The sequence below is a fragment of the Micromesistius poutassou genome (assembly GCF_964030765.1).
Source record: "Micromesistius poutassou genome assembly, chromosome: 21".
NCBI lineage: Eukaryota > Metazoa > Chordata > Actinopteri > Gadiformes > Gadidae > Micromesistius > Micromesistius poutassou.
Window position 1 is genome coordinate 7,613,645 of NC_140291.1, and position 25,624 is coordinate 7,639,268.

The following is a 25,624-nucleotide window of genomic DNA, read 5'->3' on the forward strand; positions in this document are numbered from 1 at the left end:
AAAAGAGGTGGGCAGACTCGTTCGTGCAGTGCGCTTTCGCTTAGTTCCCGGGCGTTCTGATCTCACGACGGAACGCCAGCAACGGGATGCTCCAGATAAGCGTTATTGGCGAAATCAAAAATCGGCAAAGTCTATATTAATTATCCTTGACATTATTGGTCTTGCCATGATCTGATTCGTCTTGCTCTTAATAGAGGACCGGAAATGAAGTTGCGGTAGACCGGGATAACGCTACAAACCAGGATCCTCTCTAACTAAGTGAAGTAGGCTTCCGGACAGCAGTCAGAGACCAACAGCTCGCCAGCTACCCAAGGGCTGCTACTATATACAGGTATGTATGGATTAAGTCGTGGAACAGTAACAATTTACTAGGCTATGTTTAGGATTATGTTTTGAGTTTGGACTATGTCTTCTAAATAAGGTTGCTTTGTGCTGCTCGTTTCTGCTCTTAAGTCTCGTTGAGGACGGAAGTAGTCACTACGGCTAGCTAGCTAGCTACCATGCTAACTGATGGGGCTCTCGAATAAGAACGTTGCGTATTTACTGTAGTCTAGGATGGATAGGGCTATAGCATATTAGAAATGTATGATATACTCTTTAAGTCATTAGCTTTGTTACATAACACCCAGAAGAGGTCAAGTCGAGCCCTCACATCTCTTCATGGGTCTCCACACCTCAGGGGTTTGGTTGGAGTGTGAGTTAGTTACACAACATCACTTCGTGTGTCTCTACATCTCAGGGGTTGGTCTGACCAGAGAATATCGAACTGGCACTCTCTGGTAACTTCCGGTTTGTGAAATGGTTGCGGTAACATCTCTGTCCATGCGAGGGCGCTCGCGGGCGAGTGCAGAATGAATGGGAGTCTATGGGGTTTCACCCTCAAATTCCACTTTTCTCAGGATGTCATTTTTTGTCAAGTAATTTGAAAGAACCGGACCCCGACGCGAAGCCGAGGTGTCTTGCTTCTCCCTTAAGGGGCTTATTTTAGGTAATAACCGCCGACGTTCTATAGGCTACATTATTACATGGCTACTTGCCGAAACGAAAAAATAACTTCACATGGTGTGTCTTTTTACAATTTATTTGTTACCATTCGTAGTGTTGATCAGCAGAGAAATAGTCCGCCAAAGACGTTGACGTCGCTAAGCAACCGAATCCGCTGGAGTTGATAAGTTACCGGACTACTTGCAGAGTGATACACAGACGTGAATCAGGCAAAAAAGCCACTTTTCTTGACAGTGGTCAAGTTCGGGGTGCATAAAAGTACAGACGGACCAATTGCGAACTACTGCAGCTGTTGATGCCATCTCTCTAAGTTACCCGCCGCACCCACCCCAAACCAATCGGAATACATGTATACATGTCGACTATAGCGGACTACACCACCTCTTCTATTCCGCATAGAATTGTATTCCGTTCAGAGAATTGTATTCCGATTGAGGCGTATATATGATAATTTTTTATTCCGATTGAACTGTTCTTCCACTTCTAAGCGGATCAGAAGTGTCCATGCCTTACATGCCTTACAAAATGAAATGCCTTACACACATGAAAAGACATCAAATACAATTGAGGATAAAAAAAACAATAAAGTCCAGGACTTATTTCCATTGTGGTCCTCAACACAATGGAATTTATCTTAAATAAAAAATAAATCAATAAACAAGAACTGTCCCCCTGCTCTATTCAGCTACCCTCTCTATTAACCAGGCCTTGATTCTCTTTTTAAAAGAGTTCAGGCTGGAAATGACTTAAATTTTCCTATCTCACTTGTTCCACTGAACTGCCCCTATATAGGCAAAGGTTCCTTTCCCTAATGATGCCTTATATTTGGTGGCAGCACATCAGTTGTGTCGAGTGTAAATATTGTGTGTCCTTTACCTTAGTAATAAGACACAACAAAAAAAGTTGGGCTTCACTGTGTACACTGGGAGTGTTCCAGCTCTGCTTACCACAACATGGACAGTTGCTTCCCATTTATCAGAAATTTTGTGCTTTCCCCGTAAGCGGACATTTCTGATGAGAACTCGGTCTCCAACATCCAAGTCTGAAGCCGTTACACGCTTGTCATATCTTGTTTTGTTTCGACTTGCTGTTTTTGCAGCAAGAGAAAGTAGTCCCTCAAAATGAAATGCGATCATTGCGATGCAAGGATAGTTTTATTTCTAACATTATTTTATCAACACAGACATTTACATCGATAGTCTGGCATTATAATTGATTTGCCTCGGGTGTACTGTGGAGTAGGTAAAACTGTTTTTATTGGCAGGCTAGCAGAAACCCATCGACTTGCGCTAGTCTAGCACCAGCAATCTCTGCAACTAGAAGGACTGAATGAAACGTGTTAAACGGTCTCCAATAATAAATAACACACTGGCTCACTTGGAAACGAGGTCCGATGTCCAAAATTCCAAACTACTCCTTTAAGTCGGCTTATTTGACCTTCAAACTAGGAGTTTCTGGCTATAATTAACCTGGTCTAGTCCTGACTAGATAACGTGTTGTCTATAATTAACCTGGTTTAGTCCTGATTAGATAACGTGTTGGCTATAATTAACCTGGTGCCTATCCGCACGACAATACAAGGACCCCTTCACCAGGGTCAGGCATCCTGCTATGACGATGTTATTAATACAACCTGCATGCCACACCGCTCCACCTGTCCCTGATCCCTGGGTATTGAAATGGATGCATGGTGGTGTGTAGTTGAAGTCTGCGTCGCTGTCGTATATACGTGTAGACTATTGTTGTTTGTAAGGGTTGAGTGATATTTACAAAAGTGCTTATGTCAATACTTTTGAGCAGATACTGTCAAAGTATAGGGTTTAGGGTTATTAATTGAGGGTTCTACCTTTACAACCTAGAACCCAATCAGCAGGTCCTCAGTGGTTCTCAGTCCTAGCAGCCTCCTGTGGAACATTCTGTTCCTATAGTTGGACTCCTGCTTGGGTTTCTGTGTAACACATTATCTTCTAAGGCTAGCCTTACGCTTTCCTTCACCACATGTAGCTGTATGCATAGCCTTTTTCTGGTTGGATATCCACCCCGGTACAACCTGTTCTTTAGCTCCTCTGTCACATAGACTGTAGACCGGCTGTGAAAACAGGGAGGCGTCGCACTGAATTGTTTTGCATACTGTTGCATTTCCCTATTGACTTCACTAAATGTCTCTCTCTCTCTCCCTCCCTCACTCAAGCCCTGCCTCCAATCTTATAATCTTGTTTGGCGGTCTGCTCACATTGGGTAGTTTCAACGGGAGATGCCCCATCTATCACTTGACTCGACAGCTGGTTAATTTGTTGGTGCTTTTATACTCTTTAGGTCGGACTGACTTTGACCACGATGGGCGTAAAAGACCGGCCTCAGTGCTACTTTGATGTGGAGCTCAACCGGGAACCTGGTAAGAGATCCTGAAGGCTTCATTGTGTTGAAGACAGTGTATTGGTGTTCATTCATAATCCCATACCTAGAAAACGGTTTGTTGTAACTGTTTGGATTGCAGGCTACTTGTTCATTGTGCAGTTTGTGCAAGTCAGTTTGTGAGTTGTATCCCAGATTCAGTTGTTTTGTTCTTTGTTTGTGTGTATTCATGTTAAGATTGAGTCTCTTTTCACCAGAATGTAAGTGGTGTCTGGTCTTGATTGAACAGAACGTTATTATAAGGAAGGAATATAATGTAGGGATCGACCAATATGGATTTTTAAGGGCCGATGCAGATACCAATTTTTTTTCATCAGCCTTAGCCGATGGCCGATACGGGCTGCCGATTTTCTTGAGCCTAGGTATTTGAAGCCGATACTGCTTTTGCTCCCTCAATTTACATCATAAAAATGACACTGATGATAACAAATGTTACAAGTCTCAATTTAAAAAAGGAACATTTATTGAACTTGTCTGTCTTTAAATCATGCCAGGAAAAAACTATCGGCGAAAGCAGCAGCCGTGCATCAGCCGATGCCGATACATGTAAAAAACGCAAATATCGGCCCCATATATCGGTCGATCACTAATGGCAGATCATTATTTCTGGGAAAATATGGAAAACAAAATGGCACCTGTCACCTAAGTGTTGATTTTCCACTGGTGAAGTAATGTCTGTTTTTATGGTTCATTTGAATGAGGATGAATGTCACTTTAAGCCCACCATCTGTAGATCTAATATATATATATAGTATGTATAGTTCTGGACCTAATCTATAAAGATCCACTTCAATAGATGGTATATCTTCATGAGTCAAGGTGTGGTCTGGGTGGATGGGTGAACTGTGTGTCCTTTGAGTGGGTTCCCATGAAGGCCACCTGTTCAGCACTTTTAAATGCTATTTGGATTGTATTGATTTCATTTGTTTGTGTTGATCTATGTATTTTATTTTTAGTCTTTTCTTGTGGTCTTTTCTGCAGTTGGGCGAATCGTTTTCCAACTGTTCTCCGACCTCTGTCCCAAGACAAGTAAAAACTTCCTCTGTCTGTGCACAGGCAAGTACTTTGTGGTCTAATTCACATACTAGAGTGTTTACCTCCACTGCACTAGATAAGTCAAATAACTCTTAAAATAAATAAAAATGTTGTGGGTCAGTGAGAGAATGAAGCATTCTTATTTATGATGCTTTTAAATACCCCTAAATCTTAATGATGTTCCTGTTTACTCAACTGGATATGAAGGAAATTAAATGAATCCTTGTCGTTAGGGATGTAACGATATATGTATCGAAACCGAAATCGCGACACTCAGAGCCACAAACCTGTCTCGCTGTGTGAGAAGGCAGAATCGCGACACGGCCCTTCATAAAGCTGCTTTCACACCGCAGGTGTGAACGGGCCAGGCGTTTTTAAAAGCGGCTGCTGCAGCTGCCGCCGTAAGTTTCAACACGGGGAAAGCTGAGCGGTAGGGAAATCTGTGCGCGTTCACGTAGGCGGCAACAATTTCCTGGTCCAACCGTCATGGTTGTAACCGCCTCCTCTGCCGCCCTTCCCTAATTGAAATGAATGGAGGCGGCGAGTTGCCGCACAACGGTGTGAAAGCAGCCTGACACCCACACGCTACCGCTCGCTCTCGCTTGACCACTCACTCGCTGGCGCCACTCACACACACACGCACTGCCATTCTCGCACACAAACATACGCTACTCGTAACACTATTGGTGCATTTCCACCGGAGGGTGCGGGTCGGTTCAGTCTGCAAAGGTGTGGCACGGGTAGTGTTTCCACCGCCAAAAGTGGGCGTGACCCGGACTGAGCCGTATCGAGTCGTTCTCGTCTCGCAGTACTACTCCATTGGGGTACTGAGACGCCTGAAAGGGTCCCAGCAAGTTTGAGCTACACACGGCGTCCGTTGATTGGTCGACAGAATCGTCCCTTCCGTGCGACACGGGGGATAATAACAAACAAACGCGAGGTATTTCTGGACAACAACGAAAGCTTTGTTTATTGAAGAAAATGTTGCACAAAACTTTGCCGTCCTTCTTGGACGTCCTACATTGTTGCTCTTTGTTCATTGTGCACTTTGTTATTTTTCATGGATTTATTAGCAGGCTACACTGTGTTGGGCTGCTATGAGATCACAATGCTTACGTAGCTGCCGTGGTTATCAATAATCTCTGGCTGCAGCCTGTAGGACATCAACATCCAACTGCTACCATCAAAATCATTTTACACCAGCGATGATGTTTAGTAAATTATGTCCCTTTCAGGGTTAGGAGTTAGGGTCAGGGTTTAGTAGCGGTTAGGAATAGGGTAGTTAGGGTTAGGGTTAGGGTAGTAGTGGTTAGGGTAGTAGTGGTTAGGGTAGTAATGGTTAGGAATAGGGTAGTAGTGGTTAAGTACTATCTTCTAAATTAATGAAATGATACTGGGAAACGAATAAACCATTATAAGCAATGAGTGAACTTAATAAGCGGTCAAAATACTTTTTTCAACCACTTTCCCTTGACGGTGCGCAAAGCCTGCACACAGACAGGTAGCAAAAAGAGGGTCATCTCTATGTTCCCCGGGTCCTATGTTCCCTGCGTCATTTAAAGCAGGAAGTGTTAGGGGTAGATACGGAGCTCTCCCCTCTCAGGGGAAAATGAGGGAATGATGCACGACCATTGGCGCCATCTCTGGGGGGGGGACAAGGTTTCTTGCACCCCCAAAGATAAGGTTGGGGGTGCAAAAAAAACCCTCAATACGTACCCTCCGGCACGTTATCGTTGTCTGTCTGCAAGCGAGATATAACGCTGCACTGCGCGATAGAACGCTGTGCTGCACTGCGATAGCACCCCGCCACCTCCCTGCCCCCCTCTCTCCCCAGCAATCGTTCTAAAGCATCGCTGGCAACATTCCTGACAACATTCCTGACATACCAATGGTTGGCAGAGATTGACAGGTCGAATATGTCAGGGAGCAGGTCGGGCTTACAACTGCGCGTCAAGGACATACAAGAGGCAATGCCGGCTTTTCCCCACCCGCTGGACGATGCAAGTGAGCAGTGTGAAGTCAGTTCTTGCGTACTATGAGAGCCTGGCGAGTTACTTCCATGATTTCTATATTTCTAAATTAGTGACTGAAATGTAATTAAGCTAGGCCTACTCCCATTTATTCAGGCATGTTTATGGAAAATAAGTGCACGCCGCCACTCGTAACGCACTTGTAAAACGCATTCGTCAATTGATGGAATGGTTAAATTATACATCATTGCAACCAAAATTTGGAAAAAATCTAATAAATTACAGATAAGTAATATGTAAATAATTCATGAACTACTGTTCTGAGCCTCAAATTCTGAAAGCAGGACTTTGGAGAAGTGATATAGCCTACTTTTCGGTGGAACACATTTGAACTAAATATTTATGACCCCCCCAATGTTGACCTGAAGTTGGCGCCACTGTGCACGACCATTCAAAAATATGGCTGAGCTTGTAATGATACAAAGCTTAATGCAAATGGGTGAAGTGTCCCTTTAACAAGGAAATGGCTGTACAAGGTTATCAGGTTTGTCAGCACTCTCCCCGCCCCCCCCCATGTGAATCCATGTGCTGGATTCACCTCAGAGGGGGGGGGGGTTAAACAGGGCAGGCTCATAAACTCTTTATTTAGTGCACCCAACTGCTCCAGGCGTCTGGTAAATCGCAACGGCACCTTTTTAAAAAGGCTCAGACCAGTTCTTTCTGTATAAAACACAATTAACGCTCTGTCATGTTTCCTTTGTTTGCAGGGGAAAAAGGAACTGGCAAAACCACAGGGAAAGAGTTGTGCTACAAAGGCTCCACTTTCCACAGGGTGGTGAAGAACTTCATGGTCCAGGGAGGAGACTTCACTGAAGGTGAACCCAGACATTTGTCATTGCACCACACAGGAGGTGGAAGAGGTTCCGTAATGAATCCTCATCATACAAGTGTTTCTGTTTCTGTCTGTAGGCAATGGAAGAGGGGGGGAGTCGATATACGGGGGCTACTTTGAAGGTGAGCAGGAAGTGGTTTATTGTGTCTCAATGCTTATTAGGTTGCTGTGTCCTCAATAGTGGCTCTGTTTGAATGTGCATGTTAGAGGTAGACCCGGTCTCCTTGGAGTTTATGTGTTTGTATGTATTCTTTTCACCCTACCTTTTGAACTCTGACCTCTGCGGTCGGGTTTGGACTTTGTGTGGTGAAAGTAGTGAGCTCTTTGCAAATCAGCATGGAGGCTAGGCATTCTCTCTTCATTGAAAGCTACGATCTTTCCTGCCTAAAATTTTCAACATATTCTTTTATTTATAGAGTGGTCTTTTGCAAAATGAGAAGGTAAGACACCACGCTCAGTAACACCACCCACATATGCCCCGCCCAAGTTCACCAGCTCCTTCCAAACCTTGATGTTTCAGTCCAAATGTAAAATGTATGATGTAAAACCATGCATCCTCCTGCTGGCCGTTGTAATGTTCATATATATACACACAGAGGGTCTTTTAAACCCTTGGCAATCTATATTTTATTTAAAGATTTAAAGATCCCATTACAATTCAAAAATGCTTTAGAACTATCAGCTTTTTGAGTCACAATGTCCACAATCTTTCTTATTCAACTGGAATACATCCTTTTAGGCCTTTTCTTACATCAGGTATGTTTGATAAGTAATGCCTTCTATGGACAATTTCAAAGGTTATTTTGAAATCTTAACAGGCCACCGAGAGAGGTAAGCTCCTTTTAACCACCATGTCGGATGAGATCTTCCACTCCACATTACTTATTCTACATCAGCCTTTAGTCCTCCAGGTACTAGTCTGGGCCCGTTTGTGAGACCTTCTTCCCTCTGTTTCTCCTCCTTCCCTTCTCTCAGACGAGAACCTCCTTCTCAAACACGACAAGGCCTTCTTGCTGTCCATGGCCAACCGCGGCAAGGACACCAACGGTTCCCAGTTCTTCATGTGAGTACCGGCCCCAACTCAGACCGCGTAAGCAGCTGTTCCTTCTCCTGTCTGACCTCATCTAGACCTCCCACTGCACACTTTGTGGACATCTTTTTATTGGACTATCACACATGGCAGTTGAGAGTTAGGAGTTTTGGGGTTTTGTTGACTTGATCCTCGTAGTTTTGATTCATCAGGTCAAATGTGTCATGCCATGTCAAGTCCCAATAAGCATAACCATGCCTTCGACCCTCTGTTAGTTAGAATTCATAGAATACAGAGAAACATCGACACTCACCTACAAATGTGTTACATTTTCTCTCTACACGTTTTCTGTAACATTTGCAGAAACTCTAACATCCTGCCCTTCCAAGGTAATGTGTCTCTCCAAGGCTGTGGTCTCTCTCTGTCTCTCTCTGTCTGTCACTGTATCCCTCTCTTTGACTCTTTGTCTGTCTCTCTCTCTCTCTCTCTCTCTCTCTCTCTGTCTCTGTCTCTGTCTCTCTCTGTCTCACTTGATTTATTCACTATGTATTGGGAAAAGTTGTGTAGTGTACAATTAACTTTTTGTAACAACAGCAAGAAACAAATCAATCATTCAATGTGATTGAGAGCATTTCTATGCGTGTCACCCAGTGTTCAGTCGAGATCAGTGGTTATTCACCATACTGGTAGTTAATGGAGCTCATAAGAAGCATATTTTTCTTACATCCATGTTGATTAAGTCATGTATTGTGTGGATATTCCCAAGGGGAACTTGATTTGTACTAATTGTGTCCCTGTCCCTGTCCCCCCACCCCCTTGTTTTATGACCATCCCCTTGTTGGCCCCTCTTGGTTAATGTCTGGATACTCTTCACACAGTACTACCAAGATGGCGCCCCACCTCGATGGGTAAGCCCAACCGACAAACCTATTGATTGGTGATTATTGAACAAACTGAATCACCAGGAAATATTGTGTAATGCATTCTAGTCCTTTTGTGTAGTCTCAAGTGCTCATGCTTATTAAGTCCTAACACCATATCCCCTCCTCGTCCTCCATATACCAGGCTGGTACTATTTCATCCTACTGTGTAGTCCTTTAGCTTAGTCAGTGCCTGTATGGATACAGCAGGTGGTGCTGGTAACAGGTGGATCAGGATCCAACCCTTTCTTCTCCCAGGGTGCACGTGGTGTTTGGGCTGGTCATCTCGGGCTTCGAGGTGATCAAGAAGGTGGAGGGTCTGAAGACGGACTCGGCCAGCCGGCCCTACGCTGACGTCAGAGTGGTGGACTGTGGGCAGCTCATCACCAAGTCCGCCAACGACGGTGAGTGCTCGCAACGTTGTCTTCACTGCCTGAATGTCAAGCGCTACGACGACACAGGAATCATTGCCTTCGTTGGCTGCATTTGCTTTCATAGTCTTTTCAAATTGGCGATGTGTAATTAGATTGTTACTGCGTTTAGTTCACCTTCCAGTTAGCCGCCAATGATTATGCGGAACATTTACAAGGTGTTTATTATATTTAAGGAATAAACATAAACAGCATCGGCAGTAGTGTAAAATATGGTGCAATACTATTGGGCATGACATGTTTTTGTAAATAGATCAATCAAATTGGATTCCAGTGGTATTGTTTTACAATAATATATCCTGTACTATCCTTTAGAAAACTGAAAGAAATCCTGCAACAATGTAATGATTGTGTTTTGAATGGCTGTACCCAGCAGGCCAAAGAACTCTGGTGCCTATCAATGTAACTGGGTCATGTAGTGTTGTGCACATACTCTTAAGTGGATGGCATTTTGATGCGGTCCCAGCATTAGAGCTGACCTGTAACTGGATCCTCTGGTTAACAGGTGATCGCTGGTCTGGGTACAGTTGGGTTGGCAGCACATACCTTCACACCCACAGTCCAGCATCTACCAGCCACAACAAAAGCTGCTCTGTGGTGGTCGCTTAAGGCTAGCCACATTCAAACTAGTCTCCGCTGTCAAGGAGTCTTACATGTTGTTCTTTTGTAAGGAGAATAAAGCATTTTTTTATATTAGGTGTGTAGATATTATTAATCCTTCTTTCATTAAAAGTGTTTGCTATTTTTAGGGTTTTTGGCTGGATTAATGGACATCTATTCTAGGTCTTTCCACCATCTAACACCACCTTTATTTCTCCAGTTCTCGAGGGCAAGAGAAAGCGGGCCTCCGAGTGTGCGGACCTGTCTCAGAGCCCACAGGGGTCCCCCCAGGGGTCCTCCTCTGGCCCGGACTCCCACGGGGAGGCTGGCACACGCACCCGCTGCAAGCGCAGTAGACACGACTCAAGCAAGCGCTCGGAGAAGAGGCCCAGATACTGTGACCCCATCCTCTCCGATCAGGGGTAACCTCACTATTAGTTCATGAACTTACGTAGCCCATATACTGTGACCCCGCCCTCTCCGATCTGGGGAAACCTCACTGTTAGTTCATGACTTTACGTATCCATCTGGAGGGAAACTTCCTACCAACCTCTATTTATCATATTCATGAGAAATTGTCCATTGTGTTGAAGCTGCTGTAGGTAAGAATCCAGAGCTCATATTTAAGAAACGGCACCCTCATCAGTAAATGAAATGCGCAGTGACAATCTCTGTCTGAGGGGTCGAACAATGTATATTTTAGTCCGCTCCCGCCATCACATCAGGGTTGGTTTGGGGAATCCATCTTTCTGGCCAATCACAGGTTTGTGTGAAATGCATCAGGGGAGGGAGCAGAGAAGGAGGGGACGTGGTTTTGGTTGTCAGGGTCAAAAACATACTCTCTCCCACTTTTTTATGCTCTCAACTCTCACATTTAACCTACAGCACCTTTTTAAAGCACACGCTTTTCTCCAAAGCAAAATACAGTAGAGTTGGAAAGGAAACATGGAATTAATGAGCAGGTAGGGCCTTGGCATCTGGCTCATGGATGCCTGAAAATTCCCTAACCCCTAGACTAGCCTCTGCATTCATGAGCAGTCCACAGTGAAGCACAACCATGGTTTTCTAGTTAAGTGATGAGTTGTTCACAGCCTTGTCGTTGGTATCCACACAGTCCCGTGGAGGGGGACCTGGAGGAGGGAGGGTACGATGAAGACAAGGAGGGATGGAAGGAGCATGTTGGGAAGAGGGGCAAAGCTGTGGTGAGGCTGGAGGAGATTCCCCCCGTCCCAGAGAACCGCTTCCTGCTGAGGCGGGACGTGGCGTTGCAGGAGGGGAAGCCAGATCTGAGGTCAGTCGGTTCTATAGACACGACGGAACCAAGTCCACTTTCGCTTTTATGGATTTGAAATGGCCGATAACATTTTAAGCAGAGTGTAACATGCTCAAGTCTCTCTGTAGAACGGAGCATGAGGAGTCGTCCGTGCCATGTGACCTGAAGCCCACGGTCACCAAGTCTGGGCGCAAGATCAAGGGAAGAGGGACGATGGTAGGATACCTGTCCACAGTGGATGTTCTGGTTTCACCAGCAGATACGTCAGAGAAACTGGTGTAGAAGAGTTGTAGAAAAAAAATGATTTATTCGATCGATGTAAGATCATATCAAAATGTGCAGGATAATTAACTGACTTTAACTGACTAACTGATTTACTGATATTGTGGAAAGCTTTTTAAATGGTAATGATTGATTCTTTCAGAGATACCACACTCCCACGCAGTCCAAGTCTCGCTCGGCCTCGGCGGAGGAGCCAGGCAGCAGCGAGACCCCGCCCCACTGGAAGGAGGAGATGAAGAGGAGCCAAGTGTACCACCCCCCCAGCGCCGAGAGGTGGAGCCGAGGGGACCGGTAGGACCACATCACAGCCTTTACACAGCGTACAAAAACCTAAAGCATGAATCAACTTGACATTTGTTCAGAGTAGCTAAAGAAGTAAACAGAGTTGCTCAGTGCAAGTGTATAGTTGGAACATAACTTATTTAGTTTTGATGTAATTTATGTGACTCAATTCAACAATACGCGGTGATGATGCCCATCCTACTCTGAGAAACTCCTTAATTCCTCTTTGACTGAACAGGCTGAATGACCATTCTTCAACCAGATGGGGCGACAGGAGTGACTCTGCATGGTCCCGTTCCCAGGACTGCTCCCCTGGCCAGGCGTCCAACCGGTCCAGCCTACACCTCCCAGCCAAAAAGGAGAAGAAAAAGTCCAAGCGCAAGAAGAAAAGCAAGAAACGAAAGCATGCCAAAAAGAAGAGCTCCAAGAGTAAGCCTCCGGAGCCGCTCCACTCAGGGAGTGAGGGGTCTCGGTCCTCAGCCAGACAGTCCCAGCTGAGAGGACCTCTCTCAGCTCCCTGCCCTGGACGCACACTGTCCAGTAAGAGGTCATTGCCTCCTTCCTCCAGAAAGTTGCGCTCCTACTCCCGGTCCTACACATCCAGCCGTTCCAGATCTCAGAAAAGGTCAAGGTCCTACTCAAGTTTATCAAGATCTAGAAGCCGTTCTAGGTCACCTTCCAGATCAAGATCTAAGTCCTATTCCCACTCTCGTTCTAGATCCAGGACAATAACAAGATCTAGCTACAGATCCAGGTCTTTGTCATGCTCCAGAAGGAGGAATTCCTCTAAATCTCCCAGAAAAAGAAACGAGAGCAAGTTGAGGACACAGAAATTGACTCAAGTGCAAGCAAAGATTCCAGAGCCCAAAGTCCCACCTGTGGCGGGAGTTCCTACAGTTCCAGTTCCTGAAACTGTCCCGGTAATCCCACTTAGTGACAGTCCTCCTCCCTCTCGCTGGAAGCCAGGTCAAAAGCCCTGGAAGCCGTCTTATGTCAATATTCAGGAAATTAAAGCAAATCCAGGCTCCACTCCCCCGTTCCCCTCTGGTCAGGAGCCTGTTGTTGGGAATGTTCTGGTCCAAACAGTAGCTACCCCAAAGATTGCCCGAGGGGACTCACAGAGTGGGTACAGTCCCAAGGCCCGCCGACCCCCAACACAGCGCTCCCCCAGCGGCTCCTCCAGTGGCTCCTCCAGGGGTCGGTCGTACAGCCGCTCATTCAGTCGCTCCAGGAGTGGGGGTAGCTCTAGGTCGAGGTCTAGGTTTCCCCATAAACACGCCAGTAGATATGCACTGTGTAGCGGATCAGACTCCGACCACGACTCACGCAAGAAGGGTAAAGCCAGGAAGATGTCGTTGGAAAAAGAGTGGAAGAAATATTACAGTTCTCTGAAGAGAATCAAGAATTTAGAAAAGTACATTTCTCTTTCTTGCCATCAAAGTCCTAATTCAGGTGCCATGACGGGCGGTGAGAACAGCCCCAATGTCAATGGTGCAAATAAAAGAGGATCATCTATAAAGGGGGAGGGGAACCATTCTGAAGATCACCAGGTAAAGCGTACCAATTCAATGTCCAACCCGAACAGCGCTTCTGAATGGGACAGCGATGGAGACAAAGAGGGCCAAGCAAACGGTACTGGTGTATCTCAGAAGCCCAACCCAGGAGCCAGTGAAGCCCTTCAGAGAAAGCTGTCTGTCCTGGCTGGGTGGGATTCAGAAAGCGATTCTGAACACCTTCTAGCCAAGACTTCAGCCTCTGAGAAGGAGGAAGGGGAGGCCAGCTCAGAGTCGGAGCGAGAGGCTGGCTCCAAGGCTCTACTCAGGAACCCAAAGAAGGTCACCCAACCAGAGAAGCATAGGAGCAAGAAGTCCAAACGCAAACATAAACGCAAAAGGAGAGGAGAGACCAAATCTGGCTCTGGACACCCCAAGGACAAGGCAAAGAGATCCAAAAGGAAACGCCACAAGTTGAAGGAGACCTTTCACTGGCAGCCACCTTTAGAGTTTGGAGAAGAGGATGATGAGGTCGAAAACCAGAAAGAGAAACGGGCAGAGAAGCAAAATATATCTGGAGCCGCAAGCACTAAAACAACTGACCATGTACGTAACAAAGACCACAATACCCCTGCTTCTGGTAACAATGGTTTGACGCAAACTCCCTCCTACCGTAGAGAAGAACAGGGGCATCTCAGACCTAGAGGCTCTGTCTATGAGAATCACCCCAAAGAAAAACTGTTTGATCATCCATCCTCCAACAGTAACGCCCAGGCTCAGACTTTGTCAGTGGATGATATGGACATCTGTACCCCGGAGCATGACACTGAGTCCATAGTAGAGCCTCTGTTAAACATAACTCCTGATTCAACCCTCAGAACTATTACCAACTCATTGAGTATGACCACCCAGAACTACACGCTTCATAACCAAGTTCCACCCCCGGCACTCTTTGCCGTCGGCGCAGCAGTGGGAACTCTCCTGGACCTGAAATGGAAGCCCTTGAAAGGAACGACGGCGTCAGAGATGGCCAGTCTTCTGGCGGTCTCCTCTAAGAGCAGCCGCCCAGCGGAGCACCCGCCCCGGTCCCAGGGGGTCAAGATGGAGATCAAGAGCAAGAGCCGGGTTCGACCAGGGTCCCTCTTCGACGAGGTGCGGAAGACGGCCCGGCTCAACCAGAGGCCCCGGAACCAGGACAGCTCCAGTGAGGAGGACTCCCAGGCTGGGTCCAGGGAGGAGTCCCACACACCCAGGAAGTCCGGCTCCATGTCCAGCCACCGGTCTCGCTCCAGAAGCCACTCCCTTTCCTACAGCAGGTCTAGAAGTACATCTCGCCGCTCCAGCTCCAGCTCCAGGTATGACATGTCTCATCCTGGAATCCAAAGTGGTCCACACGGGCCTGGGGGAGGGATTAGGTTTTTTCATGTTGGAGCTCAATTAAATTTTCATTGAAACAAAATATCCTCCTGATGGAGGTCTGTAGTGTGTTTTGTTGAGAAGAAGGTACTTTGTTGATATGTTAAACTTCCAGACTTTCATCTTGAACCTAAGCCTTTGTTACCTGCAGGGATTTCAGGTGACCCCCTGTTTTGATTGCCTTGTCTTCACAGCAGTCGCAGTAGGAGTCAGAGGAGAGGCGGCCGGAGGCGCTTACGCAGCCGCAGCAGCACGTACCGGAGCTACCGCAGTCACAGGTATCCTGGCCAGGGACTTGCAGCTCTGCTCAGGTCCTCACCGCTGCCCTGCAGGTATGAAGGTATTATTGTAGCAAAAGTCTGTAGCACATGTAACTGCAGATTTTGCATGCGTACACTAAAAATGTCTAACAGTAAATTTGAAGTCGTAAATATTTTTTCTAGCATTGTAAACAGAAAATAGGTGCTAGAAAAAATATTTACGACAAAATCTGCAGTTAAATGTACTAAAGACTTTTGCTACGATAATACCTTCATATGCAGGGTCTGGGCCTGCCCCTTCTCACATGATAACAGATGTTTTATTGGCTTCAGTAGCATCTAACAGTGGTTGTGTTCCCCACAGACGGACCTACAGCAGGAGCCACTCAAGGAGTCGGTCCTACACCAGGAGGTCCAGGTGAACTATTGAACTCCTTCAGGCCTTGACGCAGAGGAGCGCCTTACTCTATCGTTCTGATGAACTGGTAGCACCATCACAACATGGACATCTCTCCATCTAGTTAACGCTGTGTCACCGAAGCAGCCTACAATGGTTCTGATTATAATAGTAATTATACTTTGAACAGCAGGGAAACACTAATTAGCTACTCGTTAATGCATCAATGATCCCCGAATAGTCCTGGCCAGTGAGCATAAAGACACATTCTTTACAATTAGAACACAAGAAATATGAATACTAGGCGCATGGGGAGAATGATCCAAACCAACGTACTGCAGTCGTATTATTCCACCCAAACTAACGGTGGGCGTGGGGGACGCAGGTCGGACTCTGACGACAGCGCCTCCTCCAGGAGCGCCAGCAGGAGGTGCAGGGGCCGCCGGAGGAGCCACAGCAACCGCAGCTCGGAGCAGCGCTCGCGGTAAGACCCCTCCGCCCGTCACCAGGGGACGGCCCACGGAGACCAGGGCCTGGGACTAGGAAGAGGGGCTAGGATGTTGATGCATGGAACTCAATCACACTCAACAGTCAACGCAATTAGAATCAGGGCCAGAGGGGTATTCCATCAACCAGGCTAAGCGCAAAGCCGGGCTTATTTCGCTCAGCCGGGCTTCTTTCAGCTAGAGTTGCGTTCCATTAACGTGACTTAAGGGAATCTCCGCTAAGTAACCATGGTAACTTATCCGACCAAACTAACCTGGTAGCAGGTTAACTGTCAGGCTAACTTGAGCGGTGTTTCAGAGAAATCCATCTGTCGGCAACAATTGTGCGACCCAAGTTTGCGTCCAGAGTATTTCATAGTATTCTTGGTGTTGGCTTAACTTTGTAATTCCCTTTATTAATTTTATTAATTCCCTAATTTAGAATATTCAAAGAAATGGAAAATAAATGGCATGAAAAGTTTTATGATTTCTCCAGTAATGCTTATAGTAATTCCTATATTACTAATTGCGTGGGGATTGAACCCCGGACGACCGGGTGCAAGTCCGACACGTTAACTCCAGACTATCTCCCCGATTATAACTCCATGGTCAATATTCAATTAAAATATGTTACGCTTAATACTACTTATGCATCCAAGAGAACGGCAATTTTTTTTCCAGACGGCCTCCCTGTTTTTATTAATGGTTAAGGTGTTCACTTTTTGAGTTATTATATGCTTGTACTCTTCATACCTCCACAAGCAGCTTCTGTTTGCCGCTGGAAAAGATCCTGCTCACATTTGATCCATGATTCAACATTCGCGGTTCTGGGCTGGTTACATATCTCGTGAACGTGCGTAAACCATGATAACGTTAGCCTGGCTTGAACTAACCTGAGCAAGGCGCGGCTGAACTGCGTTGATGGAACGGCTTAAGCCTCAAGTGGAAGTTGGCGCTAGTTCTAACTGGGCTTAATCAACTAAGCGCCGCTTTCGTTAGAGACTTTGATGGAATACCCCTCTGGTGAAGGGTCACGGGGTTACTAATTCATACTCAAAGCAAACTGAAGTCCACTGAAGCAGCCAGGCTGGTTGAGTTGACTTCAGTTTGCTTTGCGTATGAATGTGCAGAAGTTAAAAAAAGGACTTCATGGTTGAAAAGATAGTCTACGATTGATTGTGTCGTGGGATGGTGGGTTTTGAGCCACTGTGGGCTAGACTTCCATTAGTCACTCCGTCTGTCTGTGTACTCCCTCATTGTGGTGAGGTGTGAGTGTAACCCCGTGTTGTGCCTCCAGGTCCTCTCCCTGGTCCAGCCGTAGCTCCTCCAGACACAGGACCCCCAGCAGGGGCAGCCGGTATAGCTGAGGCCCAGCCCCAGACACCCTCCTCTCTGGACGTCAGGAGACCACGTGGACCAGCTCTGCCACCCGTCAGGGAATGCTCCACAATCTGTTTCTTCCAGAATATTATTTTCGGAGCCAGTTTGACAAGCTAGAGTGTGAACTACTGCTACTGTCCTTCCTTTAATGTCTTCTTGTTTTTACTACCTTCCCCACTAGTAAAAGGAAAGTCCCTCACTGTAAATGTTTGTAAATATTTTTGAATGCTATATATAATTATTATTATTTTTTTACTTTTACCACTACCACACCATGGTGAACAGGGTTGAGGAGAAACGCCTTAGCCTTCCTAGGGTAAATTATTGCGTTGCTTTCTCTAAATACATTTTAACTGATTTCAATTTTTTTCTTACAACTGCAAACCTACGATCAGTTTGTAGGACCTTTTTATTGTTCGTCTGGTTTATGAATGTAGACTGCTGTGTTAAATAGGATGACTCTAATTTGAACGTGATTTGGAATGTGGAGACCAAATAAATAGTCCAAACCTGAAATGCTTTTCTGTGATGTTTGTAGTAGAAATGCATAGCTTGATCCTAGGCCTAAAACCACTGTACACTCATGACATTTCTTAATCCAATATGTTTACTGTTGACGCTAAAATAACAAGCTGGAATTACAATGAAATAAATGAAAGCATATTTTGTGCATTAGTTAAACACACACCCTCCCAGGCTCAGCTCGTCAGATTGAAGGTTTTAATTGAAGGATCCCTATTCATTGTCTCTGCTATATATATAATGGAATTAGGAGAATCCCAATAATGTAGCCTATAGTCTACTTCCCCTCCCCAAAGCCAAGCACTTCACAACAAGTGTGGCAGACAAACGGGATAAATTATTAATCACACTCTGAACTAATTGAAATCTGGTTCCTTCCTTGCCAATATTTGTATATCTTAAAAGCTCACTTTCTTCATCTCTCTCCCAAGATGCTTTCACCAACCACAAAACATTCAATGCTTAGCTGTCTACTACAACGTTTTCATGTTTTGGCAGAAGCCTCCATCTCATTGGAAGTTCTGCTGGCTCTCTTCATCTCTACAGTTGAGACAGTTTACAGATACTTAACTGATACAAATATATTTATTGTAAGTAGGCTACTAATATAAATTGTCATCAAGTGTTGTTCCCCTATGTTCACACGTATAACGTGCAGGTGGTACCTGAATAATACACCAATGCAATGTGATTTGTAATACAATCAATGTAAGACTACAGAAGAATGTATAGTGTAGTTCTTTAGCTGTCTGTTCAGTAAATGTCACGGAGGAGGGCCCCATGTTAATGCTCTCATAGTGCTGTGGACAGACGTTCAGCTGTCCTCAGATACCTCCTCACAGTATCACCCTCCCATGAACCTGGTGGGCTACCGATGGATTATGAACGATGTTTGTTCGCTTATATCGCACAAGGAAACCTGGGTCAATATTTTCAGCCACCGCTAGGCCGGTATGGGCGTCAGGTCCTCGGCGACCTCTGCGGTGTACTGATGTGACCCCCGACGCACACACCGGAGGAGAGGAGACGAGCGTGTGTCCGTCCCTCTGACGTCATAGCCGCCCTGAGCGCACGTAGCGCCGAGCGACGCGCCCGGTTCACGGTGACTGACGGGTCCGCCGTTTTCCAGACATTAGTGTCCTAAAAATATCAAATAAATCCGAGTACACTACAAAGAAATCCGTCTCTCACAACTCCGTGGTATACAGTACCGTGTCCCTTTAAAATCCTCTGACTAAAAACCCATATGATCCCAGAGCTCCAATCACCAATTCCTTCTGCAAAAGCAGCCTCTGCATTCTGCTCCGTGTGAATGCTACTGGGGGGCAAGGACCGGGGAAGAGGGGAAAGCTGAAGAAATGTGAATTCCAACGATCCTTTTCATGGCGAACGGAAAGCAGATGCAAAGGGAGTTATACTGGGACTCCTGTGAGCCTCGACCCGCTGGATCAAAATGGTAGGAGAGGAGCGGTTCATTTTCCTTTATTTTCTCTGTCCCTTTTTGAACGCTTCCAAATTTGAGCTACTCAGCAGGCCGACTCAAACTTGACATAGTTATGCATTACCATGATGTTGTGCCACTCGTAGTCAGACGTTGTCTTTTTGCAGTTATTTCTCATTGTGAAGTTCACAACTTGCATATATTGCACAAGTTGGCAATTTAACCTGCCAAAATAATGCCAATGGCCACAATAGGCACATTGTTGCAGAGCTAAATTCTTTCATATCAGGCAATAATCAGGTCGTGACGTGAGGAGTCAGCGAATAGCGAAAGTCAACCTCCAACCCAACTAGCCTACCCCCCTAGTACCCCTTACCTACCTCTAACCTACTCCATTACCCTACTCCCCCCACCCTACTACCCCTAGCCCCCCGACTACCCTACTATCCCTCCCCCCTCACTATCCCTACCCTACTACCCCTACCCCCCCTACTACCCCTATCTCTCCCCTACCCCGCCCTACTACCCCTACCCCCCTACCCTACTACCCCTACCCCCCTACTACCCCTATCTCTCTCCCGCCCCCACCCTACTACCCCTACCCTACTATCCCTACCCTACTACCCTTACCTTACCCTACCACCCCTTCCATACTACCCCCCATACTCTACTACCCCTCTCCCCCTCTCCTCTTGGCAGAACTCAAACTGCCACGCAGGAAGTTCATCTTTGACGTTGGGCATTGGGCATCAGGTAGAGACTCTGTTGGTCCGGTGCTTGGGTGCATAAGAAGATGTTTTAAAGTAAACCTTTTGGACAATGCAAGTTTTTATTCCTATAGTGGAGCTGATACTCTCTCCCAGGCCTCCTGAGAACCACTTCAAATGTGGACACCTTGTTATACACTGTAGGCTAGTAATGACGTATGTGTGTAATATGTAATAGCTTTGTTTTGGGACAGCTTAAGGCCTACGTTGTTTGCACCATGAATGGTTTTCTGCAGGATTTAGTTCTTTCACTGCTTTTGGTGTTGCTTTTTATGATTGGCCTTCAAACAGCTTGATGACATTATGAAAGGCTTCCTCTCCATACTGACCTCCAACATATTGATTCATCCCGGGATGTGTATTAGTTTCCTCAGAGTACTTATATACTCTTTCATGAAATGTATAATAGCACATATCTGGTTCATGATACTATCCATGAACACGTCAGCCCGTCTCCAGGGTCATGTCAGGATGCAGGGTGAGAGGGGGAGCATGCATGAGCCCTGGTGCACCTCGTATGAGCCCTGGTGCACCTCCTAGCAGCCCTGGTGAGTTGCAGCATCCCCAGGGCTGCGTTGTTGCAGCCCTGCTGGAGTAATCCCAGGGCGCGCGCACATCTGGAGGCCTAGCTTAATATGTGGGTCAGGTCGTTGAGGTCATCCTCAGTGCTCTCTGCTCGCCGCTGCTGTTTGGTTGGTTGGATTTTAGAGAGGAGGAAGACATGTTTGTTTCCATGCTGAGTCTGTGGTCCTTTTTGAAAGCGTTGAGATTTTGGTGATCCCTGATATTGACAGTGGCTCAAAGCAATCCCAGAAATGCCCGGTCATGAAAAATGTCACCATAATATGTATCCCATCTCTTGGCTGTTGTAGAACAGCCCATGACCCATTAACCTTCAGGCCCTCGTGTCCCTGTGTCTGTACACCACCACGTGTAATGTTAACTCAGGTTGCGAGAAAATGTGAGGGATTTGGATGTTGGTGTGAAAACCTTCCCTGCAAGTTGTAATACGGTCAATGATGAGGGGTCTTTGGTGCATGTGAAAACCCTGATCAACAGAAGCTTCCTTAAACAGTGTAATGATGTTTTATGTAACCCACTTATTCAGACCAACACCACCACCAGACATGCAGCGCTATGCCTCTGTCTCTCTTGTTTTTTTTGTTTTGTTATGTGCACGCAGATGATTGCCAGCTCTCTTTCTCTCTCTCTCTCTCTCTCTCTCTCTCTCTCTCTCTCTCTCTCTCTCTCTCTCTCTCTCTCTCTCTCTCTCTCTCTCTCTCTCTCTCTCAACGGGCTCCTAACACAGCCCGGCCCACCAGGAGGAGCTCTGCTCTCCTTGGGAACCTGGACCTTGAGTTAAGGTGCTGCTGATTTATCACCTCTGGGATTAAAAACATTAGACGAGGCCTTTGAACAAAGCATGGTCAAGATGACTGCTGGGCTTATGTAATCATTTCTGTTAAAAAAATAATTGGTGTTCTTGTTGTGCGTTACAATGTATGGCAGAGTTTATGAAACCTATTTGTTGCCCTCTTTCGCTGTCTCTCTCTCTCACTGTCTCTCTTTTGCTGTCTCTCTCGCTGTCTCTAATGTCTCTCTCTCTTCCTCCCTCTCTCTCTCTCTCTCTCTTCTCTCTTCTCTCTCGCGTTCTCTGAATAAATGTGTGTCCAGAGTTCTATTGTTTTTGGCAGCCACTGCAGATCAATGCTTGAGACACAATGATGCATTTTTATCTGGCGAGAACAGTGACTGTGTGTGGAGATCAACTCTTTTTGCTTGTTGTTCGCTGAGCTTTTGGGAGACTTTGGGCGGACAGAGGACTTAGGGAGAGAGGTTTAAAACACAGGGCCATGATGAAGCTTTCAGTGATTAAGAGGAGAGGTGGACGTGTAGGGAGGTAACACACACACACACACACACACATACACATACACATCAACATCAACATACACATACACATACACATACACATACACACACACACACACACACACACAGTATTGAGAATGGGAACAGTTGAAATGTGACTGAAGATTATAATGTAAATACTGTTCCTTAAGCAGTATTACGGTATATCTCAAACCCGCTGCAGACCAGGGTCGTCACTTCAAAACCAATCAAAAGCCTTCCCCCAAAGTCCCAAGTCCTGCCCCCCTAGTCTCAAGCTTCGGACTGCTGCTGTGCCATGATTGGCTGTGACGGTGCAGCTGTGCTCAGCATGTGTCCCTTCCTATGCTAGTTAACCAGTCTGTCCACGATGACCTTCTAATCAGACTAATTAACACACACACACACACACACACACACACACACACACACACACACACACACACACACACACACACACACACACACACACACACACACACACACACACACACACACACACACACACACACGCACGCACACACACATGCACACGTACGCTCTGAGGGGGTCCTGAGGGCTGTACAGGTGACAGAATGATGAAGATATCAACCCTTCATCCTTTCTAACATCACCTCCATCCCTCTCTTTATCTCCTCTCCTCATCTCCTCCCCTCTCCTCTTCTCTCCTCATCTCCTCTCCTCTCCTCTCTTTATCGCCTCTCCTCTCCTCTCCAGCGCCGGTACTGTCATGTGACACAGTAGGTGTCAGGTAGCTGTGTGTGTGTGTGTGTGTGTGCGCGTCATACACACACACAGATGCCGTGTCACATTGCGGAAACAGAGGGAGCAGTGTTGTGTCGGTGGAGAGTATGTGTCTGTGTGTGTGTGTGTTTTTTTTTGTTATGTGCACACAGATGATTGCCAGCTCTCTCTCTCTCTCTCTCTCTCTCTCTCTCTCTCTCTCTCTCTCTCTCTCTCTCTCTCTCTCTCTCTCTCTCTCTCTCTCTCACTCTCTCTCTCTCTCACACTCCCTGACTCAGCCCTTGGTCTCTCCATGGAGAGACTCCAGACTCCAGGCCTTCTGGCGGGCCTGTGCTTGACCAGCCTCCCCTCTGAGCACCCAGGCAGCTTGTTAGTTAGGCTGTTTCTCCATCATAAACCTGCCCTGTCCCCCCTAAATTTGCACACTGGCTGCTCTGTCTCCAAGACCATTGTCACTAACTCCATTTGTGTGTGACTGGTAAAATTTTTCATAAACATGAGGTTTCAAAGTTCTATATGTTTTATTATTAATAGTTCTGACATTATTATTGTTATTATTAATATAGTCTGCCTTTAGCACGATGCCCTCACCAGCCCTTCCTCGTTAAAGGCATGCATCCCAAAAAGAAAAACCAGTGCCAGTCAGTTTGGATCAGTCTGCTGAATAGTAAACATTAGGGTTCAAACTCTGAACCACGTTCTCCGTGTGCTCAACGTCCAGTAAAAAGCCTTGTTTAGCGAGGCCGTGGTCATGGTGATGTCAGACTGATCTCAGCTGGACACGCTGGACACGCTCTTTGTCGGGGCATCTCCATTTCATGCTCAGGTGAACACATCTCTGATTGGCTGCTGACCTGTGGAGTATTAACATATAGATTGGAAGGTTTTATCAAGATATGTTTTAAAGCAGGGGTGGGGAACCTTTTTGACATCAAGGGCCGTATCAATTTTTGTAACTTGTTTCGGGGGCCGCACTTTTTTTCGGCCTATAAAAATAACTCACTCACCACATAACTTGCATGCACAACGTTTTCTCTCTCTAAATTTGGTCTGGTGAAAGCTGCTTGTTGGGCACTCAAACTTCGCTTAAGTGTGTTTATTTTGTCCTTGCGTAACTGCCCCTGCAATTCACTTAGCCTAGCATGTTTAGTACTGTAATGACGTTCCAGGTTGGTCTTTTTCATTACAGCGAGCGATTCTCCACACACAAGGCAAACTGGCCTGCCCTTTACTTCAACAAAGAAGTAATCATCAGTCCATTTTTCTTGTAAAACACGACATTCATTATCAACCTTTCGTTTCTTGGCGGATGCCATGCCAGCCGTCAATGGTTAGATTTAGAAATGTCACTGCGACTTGTTTAGGCTACCCCAATGTGACCCGCAACATTCCAAAGTAAACAAAAAGGAAAGTAACCTTTTTCTCCTTAATTAATTTTGTTCAAAAGTTGTCACTTATGCTTGTATAACTATATTGTAGGCTAGGCTATATGCTTTGTTAACATTTTATTTAAGAAAAAAAAAAAGAAGTGTTTTTTTTGCCCTTGCCTCCGCGGGCCAGATGAAACGCTTTGGCAGGCCATAGCCGGCCCCCACCCCTGTTTTAAAGGATGTAACAACAAGCAGCGCTAAAGGCAAGGTTCAAGTCTGTACGGTTGAGGCTGTACTATGATTTAAAACAGGGGGACAATAGAGAGCTGGATTAGTATGTACAGTGCTATGATCATACCAGACCTCACTCAATGATAATAATTCATACAGAATGTTTTAAGTCTAGGTCTAGGTTTTGTTGACATGTTTTATCACAAATGCAATTCTCTGAAATCAAATCTATCTTAAACTGATCATGTGGTAATAATAACTCAACTCAATCATTAAGATCTGACTTGGTTACAGTGATCTCCCTCAAAGCTATAGCTCATGAGTCAGTATCCAGCTTCAATATCCTGATTAAATGTGTGGATGTTATTGATAGCACCAACCCTCCTTCAACATAGCATTCCCTCGTTACTCTCTCTCTCGTTACTCCCTTCATAACCAGACCAGGGTAGGGTCATCCTTCATAACCAGACCAGGGTAGGGTCATCCTTCATAACCAGACCAGGGTAGGGTCATCCTTCATAACCAGACCAGGGTAGGGTCATCCTTCATAACCAGACCAGGGTAGGGTCATCCTTCATAACCAGACCAAGGTAGGGTCATCCTTCATAACCAGACCAGGGTAGGGTCATCCTTCATAACCAGACCAAGGTTGGGTCATCCTTCATAAGCTCCAGAACAAGGTAGCGTCATCCTTCAGCTCCAGGACTTAAATGATGTGATACATGGTCCGTTCCAGGGGATTGAGCTGTCCCCACACGCCTTCACTCCTGCCCAGACAAGAGTTTGACTAGAGCCCTTGACAAGAGCTTGATTTCTTTCGGATTACATGAGCAGTTCTTCTAAAGCACGCTGTCCTCCATTGAAATGTGTTCATGTTTTTTGGTTCTGAAACACAGTGTTTCTGGAGAAAAAATTAAATTAATTAATTAAAGATAATTGCCCCTAATAAGTCGTTAGGGTCGTGCCCGTTGCTCCAGGATGCCGACGCTTAGACGGCGTTGGGTTCGAACCCAGACCCTTTCAGCTGGATTTATAGCTACTAACCACTATCCTGCCAACACGTACGCTTGGTCTTTAGGTTTGGCTCATGTGC

The 25,624-nt window shown here is 46.0% G+C and overlaps 2 protein-coding genes across 7 annotated transcripts in view; both read left to right on the forward strand.

The window, feature by feature from the left end:
* Positions 1-172: 172 nt before the first annotated feature.
* nktr (natural killer cell triggering receptor) lies at positions 173-18,082 on the forward strand. Of its 6 annotated transcripts, none has more exons than XM_084485620.1 (17): positions 173-331; positions 3,322-3,400; positions 4,402-4,476; positions 7,193-7,300; positions 7,395-7,439; positions 8,293-8,380; positions 9,226-9,255; positions 9,526-9,671; positions 10,519-10,720; positions 11,413-11,589; positions 11,700-11,787; positions 11,996-12,144; positions 12,374-14,983; positions 15,239-15,376; positions 15,669-15,722; positions 16,087-16,185; positions 17,484-18,082. In XM_084485620.1, exons 2-17 carry the CDS (start codon positions 3,343-3,345, stop codon positions 17,551-17,553), a joined length of 4,137 nt encoding a protein of 1,378 aa, XP_084341746.1. In that variant the 5' UTR covers positions 173-331; positions 3,322-3,342; the 3' UTR covers positions 17,554-18,082. The 6 variants fall into 6 exon arrangements, with proteins under 6 accessions (XP_084341746.1, XP_084341747.1, XP_084341749.1 ...); XM_084485621.1 differs by having other exon boundaries at positions 15,242-15,376; XM_084485623.1 differs by having other exon boundaries at positions 15,242-15,322.
* A 1,122-nt stretch (positions 18,083-19,204) lies between these two features.
* The window catches only part of zbtb47b (zinc finger and BTB domain containing 47b), a gene marked incomplete at its 3' end in the record, with an annotated part of 38,314 nt that continues 31,894 nt past the window's right edge, over positions 19,205-25,624 (forward strand). Inside the window, exon 1 of the mRNA XM_084485629.1 lies at positions 19,205-19,544. Within this exon, the coding sequence (XP_084341755.1) occupies positions 19,542-19,544 (3 nt within the window). The 5' untranslated portion in view covers positions 19,205-19,541. The remainder of the gene's footprint in view (positions 19,545-25,624) is intronic.

Coding starts and splice junctions, on each gene's coding strand:
- nktr (XM_084485620.1), top strand. CDS start 3,343: ATGGGCGTAAAAGACCGGCCTCAGTGCTACTTTGATGTGGAGCTCAAC. Junction 7,301..7,394: donor GGGAGGAGACTTCACTGAAG/GTGAACCCAGAC, acceptor TTCTGTCTGTAG/GCAATGGAAGAGGGGGGGAG. Junction 14,984..15,238: donor CGCTCCAGCTCCAGCTCCAG/GTATGACATGTC, acceptor TTGTCTTCACAG/CAGTCGCAGTAGGAGTCAGA.